At 34.2% G+C, this 16,794-nt stretch overlaps 3 protein-coding genes across 4 annotated transcripts; 2 read left to right on the forward strand and 1 right to left on the reverse strand.

Annotated features, from left to right (window-relative positions):
* Positions 1–230: 230 nt before the first annotated feature.
* Positions 231–2,249, reverse strand: BNAC09G15570D. Its single transcript, XM_013803919.3, has one exon. The coding sequence runs from the start codon at positions 1,684–1,686 to the stop codon at positions 418–420; it is 1,269 nt and encodes a 422-aa protein (XP_013659373.1). The 5' UTR covers positions 1,687–2,249; the 3' UTR covers positions 231–417.
* A 1,488-nt stretch (positions 2,250–3,737) lies between these two features.
* BNAC09G15590D (uncharacterized protein At4g06598) lies at positions 3,738–6,354 on the forward strand. 2 transcript variants are annotated; one of them, XM_013806267.3, is made up of 5 exons: positions 3,738–4,078; positions 4,597–5,323; positions 5,413–5,488; positions 5,565–5,691; positions 5,769–6,354. In XM_013806267.3, the coding sequence occupies exons 2-5, from the start codon at positions 4,605–4,607 to the stop codon at positions 5,969–5,971; spliced, it is 1,125 nt and encodes a 374-aa protein (XP_013661721.1). In that variant the 5' UTR covers positions 3,738–4,078; positions 4,597–4,604; the 3' UTR covers positions 5,972–6,354. The 2 variants fall into 2 exon arrangements, with proteins under 2 accessions (XP_013661721.1, XP_013661722.1); XM_013806268.3 differs by having other exon boundaries at positions 3,846–4,078; positions 4,601–5,323.
* A 7,135-nt stretch (positions 6,355–13,489) lies between these two features.
* Positions 13,490–15,238, forward strand: LOC106366610 (transcription factor TCP8). Its single transcript, XM_013806266.3, has one exon. It carries the CDS (start codon positions 13,711–13,713, stop codon positions 14,887–14,889), a length of 1,179 nt encoding a protein of 392 aa, XP_013661720.2. The 5' UTR covers positions 13,490–13,710; the 3' UTR covers positions 14,890–15,238.
* Positions 15,239–16,794: the final 1,556 nt, after the last annotated feature.

A 16,794-nucleotide genomic window follows, 5' to 3' on the forward strand; every position in this document is an offset into this window, starting at 1 on the left:
ATGGCAACTATAGTCTACAGAATCTCACGGAGACGTGAATCCGTATATTCTAATTTAAGATAATACTTTAAGACTTCGAATGGTGACGAACCGCCCCGCCCCACACCGCCATGTATAGTAACAAAAATTTCTACATATACCTACAATTTTGTTACTATTAGAACCGCACCGCACTTGTTCTGCAGTTTTCTCGTACGTCACCATTCAGAGCTTTAGTAGAAATTATAAAGAACTTTAATTAAGCTCATTAGATCCCCAAACCATACAACATCATAAAATATTTTAAACACAACAATACATCGATGATCACAAGATTTAACAAAAAAAAAAAAAAATTGACAACCGAAAAAGAAAGAAAGAAAAACAAAACATAAATATGTGAATATTATCTCAAGTCAGTCTCCCTGTCCTTTAACTTCAACCCCACCATTGATGCACAGCAACACCTTCATCTCTAAGTTTGCCATATAGAGCCAAACACTCCCAATAAGCCCTACCACTCTTACTCTGCATCGTCCTCCTTCCCCTTAGTCCTAAACCCTTTGGCTTGCACTCCAAGAAAAGCTCATCCACCATTTTTATCGACTTGTTCCTCATCATCTCCTCCACCACTTCTGCCTCTGCCTTCATTACCACGTATTCCTCATCCTTCACATTCTCTTTCAGCCACTCCGTTATCCCCATATTTTCAGACTCTATGCTCATCTCATCGTTTACTGTCTGAATCTTGTACATCTCAAACCTCAGCTTCTTTGTTGGGTAATTCTTAACAAACCATTCTGTTCCGCTGCTTCCTTTTCCATCACCCACATCAATAAATACCCGCCTCGAGTAGCTCTTGAGGTCCAAACTATCTCCCATAAGGTCCGGGAGGTACCTTGTCCGTTTCAAGTAGGTTCTTGATTTCCTTGAAGCTGCTCTTGGTGGTTCAAGGAGAACATCTTCTAGCTTACTCAAAGCTTTTTTCTTGGCCTCTTCTTCTTTGATACTGAGGAGCTTTCTCCCGGTGGTGGTGGCTATGCTCTGTTTTTGCTCTGTTTCCTCTGTTTTCCTCATGGCCATTACCGTGTAGTCAGAGCTCCTCATGTAGACTATTTCGTAGTTTAAATGTTTTAAGAAATGCGTAGGAAGATCATGATGGTTGAGTTGGACGGTGAGGATACCGCCAACTTTGAGAGTCCTGTCTAGAAATTCAACAGAGTCAATGTGACGAGAATGTGCAAAGGCAAAATCAAAGGTCTTGCTTGGGACCATTCTCTTCATCTCCTCATCGCTTGCAGATACAACAAGCACCTCGGTTTCGATGATTGTTTGAGAGTATGAAGTACCAGTGACCTCACCATCTCCTTCGCTAAGGAGGAGTGCTTTATCTCCAAGTTTAAAGAGACCTTCCTTCTCTAAGTCATTAAGAAGCGAAGGCAATAGCCTATGATGGTCGGGTTCAACCGATTTGGATGCAGCGGTTGCATCAGTTTCATGCTTAAGCAGACTCAACCAAGTAAATGACAGAAACAACAAAGCCAAAAGGGTTGATCTCATAAAAAGACTCAAGACTTCAGAACGAGAAGCCTTGGGGGAAGAATCCTCAGAGCCAAGAGAATAGCTCGAACCGTCTTTCTTTTTCAAGAGGTAGTGAAAATGCTTTTGACACATTGAGTGAATGTTTTGGACAGTAACAAACACCATTTTTTTTATGTTTTTGCTATGTCTTAAAAGCTGAGAGACAAAGGGGAGCGTGCCCAAAAGTGAAGTTGGTAGCTAACAGGAAAAAGAGAAAAGAAAGCTAAAAGAGAATCAAAAGGAATTATAAGAATAAAAGAAAAAGAAGAAAAGAGAGAGAGAAGAGAGGGTTAGAGAAAGGCGAGACTAGCGGTTGCAGAACCTAGCGGCTGTATGATTCCCACCGGTAAGAGAAACGCGGCTACTCTTCAAATTAGACCAAAGGGACATCAACTGCCTCATTCTCTCTATCGCCATTGCGGTTATACCTCTTTCTTACTCTCAATCTGCTATTTCATCATTAAGACACACACACAAATATTTGTTTTTTTTTTTTGTTTAAATATAAGTTTATGTCTGGTTTTCAATGAATCCTCAGATGTTGCTTTACATTCTTTTAAGATAAACTCAAGAAAGCAACATATGGGATGAAAAAGAGATAGAGAGCAGAAAAAAGGTTTTTGTTGAATTGATCTCTGTGAGTTCTTGAGGCCTAAGTTTTTTTTGTTCCGCAAGAAGTGAGAGAGAGTTAGATTGAAAATATAAAGGGGGGTTTCTGTTTTGTTTAAGCCATTGTTTACGCCATGCCTCTATCTATTTTAAGATAATTTCCTCTAAATTGATTATGGGTTAAAACTTGTTTTGCAAGTAACCTCATCGCCCTCCTTTATTAGGATGTCCACATCAGTACTAACTCATTCCAGTTCTTAGCTGTCTTGACTCTGTTATAGGTGAGCGTGGATAATGTATCTGTTTTGACTATGTTTATTGGGTAAGCGTGAAGAATACAAGTTGAGCGCGACCTTACACGGGTACTAAATTATCTTTACCTAAAACTATATGAAAAACCTCATAAATATAACAGCTCCAAATGTGTATACGGAATCGAACCGACAGATAGGCCTAACCAAAACCGAAAGTTGAAATTTTACAGCCCACTAACCATCAGCAAGTTTCGACCATTAAAGCTCATAATCAAAGCAGCTTTTGGTTCTGATCTGTGATTACACCATCTTCCTTAACATCAAAAATGTGTAATCACATATCGACTAAACAAAAAAAAAAACTTCATGAATGTCATGAATCAGTTGGTGGTGAATGAATGAGTCATATAGAACATTCAAGATGGTTCTCATTAACAGCCTACCCAAGGGCCGGCTCAAAAACATCATAGGCCTTTGGGCAAAATAGCTTTAAATTTTTCTTTCACTTATATTTATAGATAATTTGAAAAAATTGGGTCTCTATTCCTAATTTTTTTAAAAAAATGGACCCTTCTTTTAATACCATTTTTGCGAAAAAAATTGGGCCATGGGGTCCACGCTCCTTTCCCCTATACCTAAGCTGGCCCACCCAGTTCTTTTTCACTAATCACTCAACCAGTAGCTCCTTGGCACAACCCCAAACTACACTGAACTTAAAGCTTTTGGCTGCCTACATTTTCTTTGGTTAAGACCATACTCAGCCAAAAAAAACTCCTAAACTGTTCTATTCTTTTTTTTAGGATACTCCTTAACTCAAACTCCAAGACAATTGCGGAATTTTGTTATACAGCCTTACATGAGTGTTCGTATGAAGCAAAGATATAACTTTTCATCATAAGTTTCGTATTATGTTTGAATCATACGACAAAAAATCAAAGTACAGTATATCACCTTTATGGAGTGACGTGAGATTGATAAACAAAGTGTTTCTAATGGAGGATAAAATGGAAGCTTTACGTGTTCCAAAAAAAAAAAATGGAAGCTTTACAAATTATGATTGGATTAAATGCATGTCGTATTTAACGTTTGAAAATTATGTCCCTCATAATAGAACTTTTTAGCCACTGAGCACTTTAAACCTCAAATAAAAACACCGACTGATGCGGGTTTATTTGATCGTGGGCTTCCCAAATTGACAAACACCATGAAACCCAAAGGCATATCCGGTTTGATGTTCGTTCCAATTTTCAAATTATTGTATTAATCATTTGTATTTGAATCACAAAACCGCGAGAATGAAAACATCGGGTTAAAAGTAAATATGATAAAAGTACTTGGGACGATTTTTTAAATAACGAAAATGAAGGGAAAAGGCCTAAGATAAAAGGGCCGAAAGAAAAAAAAAGGGCCGAGGTCAAAAGAGAAAGCCTTTGGTTTCTTTATTCCAGAACTAAAATTGCTCTTCCTCGAGAGTCAATTGATACTTCTCATTCATCAACGATAAGAGACAGATAGGCAACAGAGTTTCATTACAGATTCCACCACCCCCAACGACCTTCTTCTCCTTTCTTGTACGGACCAAACCCCCTCCCCAATCATCATTCTCAACTTCTTCGATTCGGATCCATTCTCTCAATCCTCGATTTCTCCGACTGGTTAGTTTTCTTCCTTTTATTTTGATTTGAAAATAGAATCGATTATCGGTAAATGGAAGACGAATCTGCATCTATTCATCAACCTAATTTCTGGGTTTCACTTGCTTGCTTTTTTTATGGATTCTCGATTCTTTTGTCTTGGATTGATTGTTTGACTGCTGGAAAATGATTTATTTTTTATTGATTTAGATAACTAAGAGAGCTTGTAATCACTTTGACGAGTCTGAAAACAAAGTGTGTATGTTAATCTAGCGTAATGAGACAGCAACTTGATGAGCTGGTCTTGTCTGGTCTGAATGGGTCTCTGCTATGTCGATGTGCTGTAAATGTCAGCTTTTTATTTCCCGAAAAAAAAAAACCTTTGTGCTGTTTTAAAATTTTCTGCAATGATCTAATGGTAACAAAAAACATATATATATATATATTGGTACCATTCAGAGTATTTTTGTTATGTGTCTACAATGATTTTAAGCAGTCAGATCTGATTTAAGAATGCTTTGTGTTTATTTTGTTGTTAGGCAGAGCAATGGCTAGCTCAAAGGGAACACAGAGCGTGAAAGACTTGATGCACCCAGGCAAAAACGCTTTGCTCCCTCCAAAGATTCCGTTTCCTACCGTATCAGCACCATACTCAGAGTATATCCCGCTTGGTTCAAGGCACCACGGTCACAAACTTAATGATGAGAAACCGCACCACCACCATCATCATCAGCGGACTTCCTCCGAGAGCGATTTGGTAGAAGAGCCTCCGTTCTGGCTAGATGATCTTCTCAATGAGCCGGAGAGCCCTGTTCGCAAATGCGGTCATCGGCGTTCGTCAAGTGACTCTTACGCTTACCTAGACATGGCTAATGCGAAAAACATAAGCTTGACTCTCCAAAACGATTTCAGCTATAGGAATACAGGTTCTTCCACTCAAAGAGGAGGGGTTCATGAGCTTGATTGGAACCAAAATGCTCAGGGCGCTGCCTTCTACTCTGATTCTAATTTTCTTAAACAGACGAATCGACAGAGGGATTCTTTGGTGGTGGCATCTGGTCCTCGTCCTTCTTGGCAACCTTTCACTCGAGAGAGTGTTGGTGGCAAACACATGGGATCATCATCATATATGCCTCAAGAAGCACCAGAGACAAAGAACTACGCCAAAACTCTCTCCCATGACGCTAAAAAGTTCTCTCCTGAACAAAAAAACTCCAATGCTCAGCCGGTGACTTGTGATGCTGACAATACAAGACGTGCCAAACAGTATGTCATCTCTTTACTCCTTCTTGATTGGTCTTATTGTCTATATTTCCCATTATCATAACATGGTTTATTATTGTTGCTTCCTGCAGGCAATTTGCACAACGATCACGGGTCCGTAAGCTCCAGTACATATCTGAACTAGAAAGGACTGTACAAGCATTGCAGGTAATGTTTTTAAAATAAATTCGAGGTAACAATTCTGGGGAGAGCACTAAAGTATGTTTTCATTGGTAAACTATAGGCAGAAGGCTCAAAAGTTTCAGCTGATCTTGATTTTCTCAATCAGCGGAATCTTATTCTGAGTATGGAAAATAAAGCTCTTAAGCAGCGTCTAGAAAGCATAGCGCAGGAGAAGCTGATCAAACAAAGTAAGTTTCTCTAATCCGATGCATGAGTTTTTGAAGTGTTATCTAGTTTATCAACTCATGAGTTATTTATTCTCCAGTGGAACAGGAGCTGTTGGAGAAAGAAATTGGAAGACTACGTGCTCTGTATCAGCAGCAGCAACAAACTCAGCAACCACCAGCAAGTCACAAACGTGCCAGTAGCAAAGATCTTGACTCTCAGTTCTCGAGTCTTTCCTTAAACAGCAAGGATTCCAACTCTAGCCGCGACTCTGTATCAGTGACGAGTCAATTTCACTTTTAGTCAATGAATCTCTCTCTACCACCAACTGGTTCATTAGATCTTTAAGGGCCTGGCGTTTCAACAAGAGCAGGTCAATCACTTTTTCCGTTTCCTGTATTATTTCCAGCACTTGCTTGAGGTGGGTTTAGTTGGAAGATCAAGACACCTCGACTTCATTTATTGTAGCGACTTGTGCTGTGGGACGAATGTATCGGAACCCTGACAAAAGTAGTAACACTGATATGTGGAGTTGTACTATGATATCTACTGTCTGTTTGTTTGTTTGTATTTTATGTTACTGGTAAAATGGTGCATCCCCTTCGAGTGAATGCTTCATGTAAAGTTGATGACATTCTCTGTTGTGAGGTCTTTCAAGTGTCGAGTCGAGATCTTTTATTGCTTCAGAATTTGCCTTGGCACTTGTATCTACATTTATGCTTTTTTCACTATTTTGTCTAGAATTTTAAAACAAAGGTGGATTTTACATTGAACCAAAATGTGGATTTTACAAAATTGTCTTCATTTGTTTTTTTTTTTTCAATCATCAACGTAAACAAACTTATGAAAACTTTGCAAACCAAACTGTGAACTATGCATCTATGTGGACAACAAACAACGGATGTATCTTAACATTTCGTGTGAGACTGTCCGTCCTGAGTTGTAGAACTTCCTCTTAGGATTAACTTGTAAATGCTGGTCATTCTTCTGGTTCTGAAACATTTTCACAGATTAAGAACAATCTGTTGCAAATGTGACCTGAAATTGATGTAAATTCTTCGTACATTTCATTGTCCACACGAGAGTTTCCACTACCGAGTGAAGAGGTGACAAACTAGCTCGAATATTTCTGGCCCCCATCAATCCATCAAAACCTTCCAATGTACTATACAAACCTTGTCCCGAATGAATTTCCTTATTCATTTTTCTTCTTTAAAATATTTAAAATTCAGTATGTTATATTTTATTATTAGTACATATATATATATATATATATATATATATATATTATCATATGCAATACTTTGATAAAATTATAATACCATATAAACTAAATTTTCATTATATAAATGAAATTAGTATTTCTTCAGACTCGAATAAATCATTTCTCTCTAATTTTTATTACATTTTTTCAATTTTTTCATATGCCTATATTTGACTGCATAAGTGACTCGTGTTTTATAATACTTTTTAGTTTTCAATCTTACTATGCACAAAACTTTTCACAAAAAGCCACATGAAAAATTTAAACCAGCTCCTTGTTGCTCGAAGAAACTCTCCACTTCAATTGGTAAATTTCATGAAAAATAAACATGAGATAACAATATAAATTTTTATTTAATAAATATTGTTAGTTATATTTTAAATTTATATTTATTAGAATGTAAATAAATATTTTATAATTTTATATATTATGAATCTAGTATATATTTTACAGTTTTTATTAATTTATAGTTTTTATTACTGTTTGTTATTTTATTTGCTTAAATCAAGTACCATCAAATACAAGAACACACATGTTTCAATGTTTATATTACAAACAAATACATACATAAAACAATTTCAATATTTTAAGCTGTTTTAATATAATTTTTTATAAGACTTTTGGTCTAGTATTCATCATTATTTTTCATTTAAATTTATTATCAACATATTTTATTTATATTTAATTATTTCTTTCTTAGTAACCTTTAACTAAAAATAAAAAATGTATCTACTTATTTTATGTTTTAAAAATAGCTCAAGAAAATATTGATTTATTATAACATATATATATATATATATATGAAACTATATAAAATATTTCTATTGAATAATTGAAATAATTTTTAATTAAAAAATTAAAACATATATTTTTATTGAGATATAAATATTATAATAATATATACCTTAAATAGCGAGCTCAATAAATTTTATTTTAATTTAAAAAAAAATATCAATACAATTTTATTAAAATATTATTATTTAGAAACAAAAAGTTATGCAAGATATTTGGGTCCAAAGAGGTATTCATTCACTGAAATATTTATATAACATCAAAATTAAATATCTTGACTCATTCTATTTATATATTAAATTATAGGTTACAATTATTTTCAAAAAAATAGATTTGTATGCAACTCTTAAATTTGTGTTACTGTCTAAGAATCAGCTATAAACCGATAAAATACAATCATAAATCAAATTAAGTCCAACTTTTCCTTAGATCCTAAATTTTTTTCTTCGTAAGTTATTATACAAATAAACTAGAAGAAGTTACGGGATAAAATAATTTTTTTGATCAAGTTTGATTTCGTTTAAATATTCGTTTAATATTTATGTATTTTAAGTTATTGTTAAATAGTAAACTCAAGCCAATTATAAACATGTATAATTTTTTTAAAAATCATAAATATGTGTATATAGAAATCTGGAACTTCTTTTAAACTTTAAAATTTGAAATTTTATTAAACAGAAAAATATAATAAAACATTAATTTTATATACATTTGATGTAATAGGAAGCAACAATTTTAAGAGCATTTGTAATTTATTTCCTATTTACCAAATAAAACAAAACAAATTGATGCTGTTTACCTAATTTAAATAAAACAATAAGGTATCGGATACCCATTTAATAAAATGTTATAACACGAAAAATATCAAAGGAAAAGGTGAATGATACGGAGGTAGATTGGAATGAGCTGTCCACACCTGCAAAGAAACGCACGCTTCACTGTCTAAAAGATGCTCATCTGTTCTCTCACTTAGACAAATCCATTAAACATATGTGTTCGTGTCTCTTTCTCTCTCTGGGTCCCTCTACTTCCATAATAACAATAATATGTCTTCGACTTCGACCCAATTTTTTTTTTCATGATAGAACTTAGAATGCATGTAGTTGTTGTGCGGACTATATAATTATAGGAATTGAATAATTTAAATTCGTATTTTTGTTGTAAATTTTTTGGAAAGGCGCATTGAATATGAATTATTATATTTCGTTTTCAACAAATATAATCAATTGAAAATGGTTCGAAAACTCAAACCATAAGCACATGACGAATAGTATAACCTCTTTAAATTAATACTCTATAAATTAATATACACTAAAAACTCTATAAAATAATATAATTTTATAGTCTCAAATTGATTTTTTTGTTCAATTATTATATCGATAAATTAATATCTCTATAAATTAATAAAAAAATTATAGTTTTGGTGTAGTTCCAACATTATTAATTTATAGAGGTTTCACTGTATATCATATAAATATATATTTTCTAATATGTACTATATTATCTACTTTTGAATTTAAATTACAGAAAATATAATAAATGAAAAATAGTTAACATCGCTAATTCACCAAAATGTGTAAATAATTCCGATAAAAGGTCTATTTTTTTTACTGATCCAAAATAGTTTATTACAAAATTTCATTATCGTTATTAGGTTAATCATGGAGAACAAACCCAACAATTCATATATTTCTATACAATTCCTGAAAATTCAAAAAAAGAATTTAGAATAAACCAAAAAAATATACAATCCTCTAAAACAAATAAGGAATTAACAAAAGCAATCACAAGGACCTAAACTCAAGACATTTAAAGAGTGTTTCGGATATCATTTTGAATATTGCATATTGGTGACTTCCACAAAAAGGGGTAAATATGGATCCATGTAAATTAACTCAAAGTCTCTAAAAAGAATTCGGAGGTTTCAACCGAAAACTTTGTAACGTCCAAGTCATGCGTTTTCACTGAGAGTAAAAGATTGGGTTGAAACTCTCGTTTAAATAATTCATCGACTGTTTCAAAAAAAAAAAAAAAAGAATTCATCGAGTTTTTTCTTGATAACTCAAGAGCAAATCCCAGACCCAAACAGATTCAGACTAATTTTCTAGGAACGTATGATCCATGGATAGGCTGACACACCGGACTTTCGAAATGGGTCGAAAATAGAAATATATACCCATGTGAAGTGTCCAGAAATATCATGCAATAGTTTCTTCCATCAAGGTTTGAATTCGCAATATGGATACATGAAAATACTCGTCCTTACCATCATGATGTTTCCTACGTCATCGAGTTATTGATATATGTAACTACCTCTCTGATTTGGTGGTGAGTGGCTACCTCTCCCATGAGCCTCCTTTGAATTTGTTATTTATAGGAAGATGAGGATCGTTTAGTGACTGTCCCATGTGAGGAATTTTTTTTTTCTTTATGTGAGGATTTTTCCTTTCCGATTTGTTTCATCGCTCATTCTAAATATAAAATAGGTAGCCAAACTTGGAATATGGTAAATTTCTAACGTGCATGTATTATTTGACAGTGTACCTGGCGATCTTACAACGTGGTGGTGGGTCTTTTTTAATTTTGCTAAAAATGGTGGTGGATCTTCTTATATCAGCTTTTTTTTTTGAAAAAAACAAATTGTCTTTAAGTGAGCCAATAATTATGTATCATAATGAGATTAGTCGATATAAAATTGTCTCTAATAAAATATGGAGAAAATGACTAGGATAACACTAAAAACGTTTTTGTCACAAATATAGCCTCTAAGAATAAAAATGACAAAAGCCTTTTATGCAAAAAAAAAGAATAAAAATGACTAAAATAGCACTTAATGTTTTATCAAAAGAGATAAATATACACTTATACCCCAATGGTAAATTAATTTAGACATTAGGGTTTAGAGTTAAGGGGTGGGGTTTAGGATTTAGGGTTTAGGGTTTAGAGTTTAGGGTTTAGGGTTTAGAGTTTAGGTTTTAGGGTTTAGAGTTGGGAAGTGGGGTTTTGGGATAAGATTTCAAATTTTGAAAAATAAAAAAAAATTTAAATTTTTCAAAAGATAAAATGCTATTTTGGTCATTTTAGTTTTTGAAGGCTATTTTTGTGACATAAACTTAAAAAGATGTTATTTTGGAGATTTTCCCTAAAATATACTCCATTAACCAAATGTTTGAAGTGATTTAATGTTTAATAGGTTTTTAATAATTATGATGATTTCGGTTCAATTTAGAAAAAGATGTATGCATTCATAAAAATATATTGTATTAAATATGGGTAATCAAAATAGTTCATGTATTATTGCAGCAAATTTAAATTATTTCAGGTATTTTAAGGGAATTCTCCCTGATTTATAGGGAATATTATTAATTTGAAACGTAACTTTTAAGATAACTAGGGGCATTGCCCCCGCACAAGCGCGGAGTTGTGGAGAGAGTTCTTGTTTCATCTCAATATTTGTTAGGGTTATTGTAACTGTGAATTTTGCGTTTTGGGTTGATCATTGTTTTTCAAGTTTTTTTTATTGTTATAGGGTTAGAGTTGTGATGATAAACTGTGTATGCACTGTTCTGCACTCACGAAGAACTAAATTGTGTTAGTAATGTGATTGATATAGTTCGTGGTGTTGTTTGATGTGTCACTGAAACTTATTGTTTGTTTGTCTTTTTAATTTGTTACTTGTACCGTTGAGATTACATAAATTATATTAAGGTTGTTGAAAGTACCTTTTGTTTCTGGATATTTTTCTCCACTTTAGTTGTGTAAGTTGTGTGTATTAAGTAATAATTTTTTTTTGTTTTTATTATGTTGATTATATGTTTTTTTTATTTTTAAACTTGTTGCTTTTATCGGACCTTTAAAACAAATATATGAAGACTTGTAGAAACAACTATAAAAAGAGTGACAATTAGTATTTGGGCTTTAATGAGTTTTAAACGAATATATGTATTTCTCATAAGAAGACAATAGCATTGGTTTTTTGACATTGAGCATGTAAGCTATTTTCATAAGACAAGAGGAGTGAGTAGGTGGACATGTTTGTCTGTTAGGATTGTCTCTTGTATCTCCTGGTGTGGCTGTGTTTGTTTCTCTTTTATTTGATGGGTAATATGTAAACAAAAATTATTGTTAGTTGTATTTATCAGAATTTGTAACTTACTCTTCTTTTTTGTTTAGGTAATTTCACTGATCTTGGTTGTCGTCTTCTTCGTAAACATCTGCAAAAGTAAGTTTGTAAATTGTTAAATAGCTGGCTGCATAGTTTGAATTTGTTTAGATGGCTCAATGTATGAGTCGTTGAGTTTTAGTTGAGTTGATTGGTTTGGTATATTTGTTTTGAAGTTTATTTGTAAGATTAGGCAAAAAGAGAGGTGATCATTAATGATTCGTCCTTTTTGAGATTCTAGTTTTTGGTGTTTTGATTGTTTGGGTCAATTGTGGTTTCTTTTAAGCTGTAAAATAAAGATTTGTGTAAAATTAGATTGATAAGTAAGAGAGATAAATAGACGACCACAAATATTGGGTAGGAAATATATTTGATTATTGATGTTAGCACAATGTAGATAGTAATATAAAGGGAATTATGTATTTATTGTTTCTTACGGATCAATGAGGAGACGGATAACGACTCGAGTTGTTTCTTTGGTGAGGTCAGAGCCCTGGACAGAACAGATTTGCCCGCAAATTTTAATTCAGTTTCTCCACATGTTCATGTATTACTTTCATAGATATATATTAGGTTCGGCCATTAATGTACAAAGTATCGTTTCGCTTAGCGGTATAAATGTTGGTGTTTATATCTCAATAACCCGGGTTCGAGCCATGAACTTGACATTTTTCACACTTTTTAAAAATGGGACCCACAAAACGCTGACGTGACACGATAAGGAGTGAGCAAAAACTCAACTATTATGGGGTTGATTGGTAGAAGCTGTAACTTTGGATTTTTTGGTTTAAGATTTAAGGTATAGATTTTGTGGCTTTAGCTTTAAATTTTATTGCTGTAAGTTTATTTCAAAGTTTTAAAAGTACTAAACCTAAAGCTGTAGAAAAATTGATTTCTAGAGCCATTATATTTTCTTTTTAAGATTTTAGGCTCTAGCTTTAGTTTTTATTAATAAAGCTTGATTGCTTTGATTTTATTGCTCTAGAGAGAATTATTGCTGTGTAGAGCACTCACAGCCAATATCAATCACCCCCTATAATAAAGATTATGTTAAATGTATACTTAAAACAATGTGAAACATTATGATAGACATACAACTAATCATATATGATTATTCATAGTTTAGTTTTTTTCTAAAAAATAATTCCTTGTTAAAATAAAGTATTCATGTCCGATAACAAATCAACAATTAATGAAAATGTTTCATCAATAAATAGCATCATGTATTTAATTTTAGTAATCGACTGATAGCTACATAATCAAACGATGTTTTTAAAATCGAGAAATTTGAAAACTAACTCTTAGACACAGAAGTCAGAACCTCGAGTATGATCATGCGATTACTATCCCTTCATCAAATCTTAAACAAATTGACTTAAAAACCGTCATTGGGAAAACAATTATGTGTTTGGAAGAGAGAAAGAAAGACAAAATATAAATTTTAAACTTGGGTGGTTTTGGTTCGGAAGAGACACTCAAAAATAATGAAGGCCAAGTCATTTTCGTCGAGTGAGGAGTGTTTAAATATTTTCTTACCTAATTAATTTCGTTTATAACACCCCAATTAATAAATGATTATTATTTTAATGACGGCAAAAAAAAAAGCTTTACAAATATAATAATTCCACTTTCAGGAAAAGTCTTCCACCTGCTTTTACATCATCAAACCCTCTCTCTCTCTCTCTCTCTCGGGAAGAAGACAAGAGTCAAAACACAGGAAGCGATACGAAGGCGACAATCCGAGCATCCATGGCCGTTTCTTCCTCTCTCACCAAACCCTAATTCCAATTTCCTCCCCTTTCTCTCTCCTATACCATATATCAAATGGATCTCTCCGACGACGGCGCCGCCGCCAGAGGAGGTTCTCGCCATCTAGTCGATCCCTCTCTTTCAATCGTTCCCAGATCTACTCCTCAAGAAGACCCCACGACCTCATCCACCGCAGCAGCGGCGGCGACTACTTCCGGAGTTGTAACGAAGCGTTCGTCGAAAGACCGCCACACGAAAGTCGACGGAAGAGGGCGGCGAATCAGGATGCCGGCTCTCTGCGCCGCTAGGGTTTTCCAGCTAACGAGAGAGCTCGGGCACAAGTCCGACGGAGAAACCATCGAGTGGCTTCTCCAGCAAGCCGAGCCGGCGATAGTCGCCGCTACTGGCACCGGGACCATCCCCGCGAACTTCTCCTCTCTGAGCGTCTCCCTCCGAAGCAGCGGCTCGACTCTCTCCGCGCCGCCGTCGAAGTCGGTGCCTCTCTACGGCGCTCTCGGGCTGACTCACCATCAGTACGAGGAGCAAGGAGGCGCGTTTGGAGCTCACACGCCGCCGCTTCTAGGGTTTCATCACCATCTACAACAGCAACATCATCAACAAGCTCCGGCGGAAACGATTCCGGGTCCCGACGGAGAGAGTTTCTCGAGAAAACGGTATAGATCGGTTGATTCGTCGAAGGAGGACGGTGAAGGGAAGCAGAACGAGAACAAGTCTTTGAAGGAAAGCGAACCTCCGGCGGCTGCCACGGGGGCGCCGATGTGGGCGGTTGCTCCGACGAATAGGTCCGCCGGTGGGAACACCTTTTGGATGCTTCCGGTACCAACTACCACCGCTGGGAATCAGCCAGCTGCTATGGAGAGCAGCAGCAACGCCAACCGTGCACATATGTGGCCGTTCGGAGGCGGCGGCGCCGGAGCTGGAGGAGGAGGTGCGACTCATTTTATGGCGGGAACGGGGTTTAGTTTTCCGATGGATCAGTACAGAGGAAGTCCGCTTCAGTTAGGTTCCTTCTTGGCTCAGCCGCAGCAACCGAATCAGAATATAGGTTTGAGTTTGCCGGACTCGAATCTTGGGGTGCTTGCCGCTTTGAACGCGGCTTATCCGAGAGGTGGAAACGCAAACGCGGAACAAGTGAACAATGCGGTGGAACATCAAGAGAAGCAGCAGCAGCAGGCACAACAAAGCGATCAGGATGATGATAGTAGAGATGAGAATTCAAATAGCGATGGGTGATTGATGTAAACTAATCTTATGAAGCATTGAATTTGGTAAGAGTTTAATTTTTAAAACGTTTGTAGCGGTTTGATTATTTTGTTGTGAGGTTTGATTATTTGTTATGAGGTTTGTGTGTGCTGTAGTACTAGTAGTCTTAGAGAAGAATTTGTGTCTGAATGAATTGTTTCATGAGAAGAGAATGTTTTCATTGTATAGGAGGGAATGATAGGGGACCCGTGATTTCCTTTTTCTTTTTTTGTTATTTCTGTGTTTCTTATATTTTCTAGGATTATGGTTTTTGCATGCTTAAATAAAGAAATTCGTACGACAGTTGCATTAATTGCAACTTGATCGTCTCTATTTTCAACTCCTGAATTGATTATTAACATTTAACAACAATCAAAACACAATTGAGATGTTTTTTTGGGGTGCTTTTTCAAAACTTAACATGATCTTTGTGGTTGGAGACATGGTATCATTGACGCATGTGGATTTTATAACTATTTTAACATGCAACCTCAGCATTGATTCTTTATGATTGAATATTGAAGAGAGTGCCGGTTTGGACCGGATTGGCGCCTAAAGCGCATAAAAAAAATCTGCTCCATTATAATTTTTTTTTTTCCATTTTTGATATGCAATTAGAATCATGCAAAATATCATTTTAAAATTTTCTGTTGATATCATCAGTAATTTATTTATTATGTATGAGATATATTCAAACATCATTACTTTTTTATGAACTTTACTTTTAAAAATGTAACTAAGTTGGAATTACTAGTAATGTATGATTAAAACTCCTATATTTGAATAACAATCATCCATTCAACTTGTGAAATTGTATTTAATTTTTCGGAAAAAACAGTTAGTAGAATCAGTTTTTTTTTGGGCAACAAGTAGAATCTAGTTTATAATAATATTGTGTTTGTTTAGATTTTTAAAAAAATTATCGTCTAATATTCCTAAATCAAATTATATCAATCACAAAAAAAAAGTATAAGAAAAAAATTAGAGAAGATAAAACTTACATGATGGAACAATATTCCATCAAAATAGATGACATCAATATCAGAAAGAAATAGCGCCAAAGTATAGAAAGAAAGAAATATTATTAGGTTAGAGTACAATAGTTTTTTCTGAAAAATGGCTTTACAATAGTTCAGTATTTAATTTATACTTATAAATTTACTAGGGTCGGTGTCCGCGCTTTGCGCGGATTACATGTTTAATAAAAGTCTGGTCAATTAAAATTGGTAGTTTTGAAGTTTCCAAAAGGGCAAGTTAATTTTTGTATTTTTTTATAATGGGGAGACGTTGGAAGCGGTGATAATTATCTTTTATAAAAACATAGTAAGTTTGAGTAAATAATTTTGTTGAGGACTGGTGGCGTTTGCTATGAGGCTTAGGATAGTAGTTTATTCCTCTTTTGGAAACGTTGAATGATATCAATTTCGTTGTTAAAGTAGAAGTGCGTTTCAGGTGTTGCTGTGAGGGATAGTTTACCTGGAAAAGTCAAATATTTGTTAGCATTTAGTTTTTTGTAAAGTTTATGTTTAGTTTATAATCTTCATGTATCTGTGGAATGATACTTGTGATGTTTAATTCAACACTATGACTTTCCTTGTTTTAATATATGTTTTAAACAGGGCAAGCTTCTGATGAAAATAATTATAATTATGAACTTTTATATTAGTTTCATAAGAGTTTTGATTCGTGTATTAAATTAATATAATAATACACAAATATATTAAATAATTGTTATCCACATAGAACCTGATACTAAAAAGTATTTTCCTTTTTTTGTATGTTTTAAAATCATATTTATAAACAAATAACATTTAATAAGATGTAAAATAATTCACTCATGTGAATTTTCATTAAAAAATATAAAGTAAGTGAAAACATTTTATTCACATTTCGATA

The sequence above is a fragment of the Brassica napus genome, chromosome C9 (genome assembly GCF_020379485.1).
Source record: "Brassica napus cultivar Da-Ae chromosome C9, Da-Ae, whole genome shotgun sequence".
Lineage (NCBI taxonomy): Eukaryota > Viridiplantae > Streptophyta > Magnoliopsida > Brassicales > Brassicaceae > Brassica > Brassica napus.

Bases quoted from the DNA above. Each gene is read 5' to 3' on its own strand.
- LOC106366610 (XM_013806266.3), top strand. From the start codon at position 13,711: ATGGATCTCTCCGACGACGGCGCCGCCGCCAGAGGAGGTTCTCGCCAT.
- BNAC09G15590D (XM_013806267.3), top strand. From the start codon at position 4,605: ATGGCTAGCTCAAAGGGAACACAGAGCGTGAAAGACTTGATGCACCCA. The intron at 5,324-5,412 runs GTATGTCATCTC...TGCTTCCTGCAG, and splicing joins AATACAAGACGTGCCAAACA to GCAATTTGCACAACGATCAC. The intron at 5,692-5,768 runs GTAAGTTTCTCT...TTTATTCTCCAG, and splicing joins GGAGAAGCTGATCAAACAAA to TGGAACAGGAGCTGTTGGAG.
- BNAC09G15570D (XM_013803919.3), bottom strand. From the start codon at position 1,686: ATGGTGTTTGTTACTGTCCAAAACATTCACTCAATGTGTCAAAAGCAT.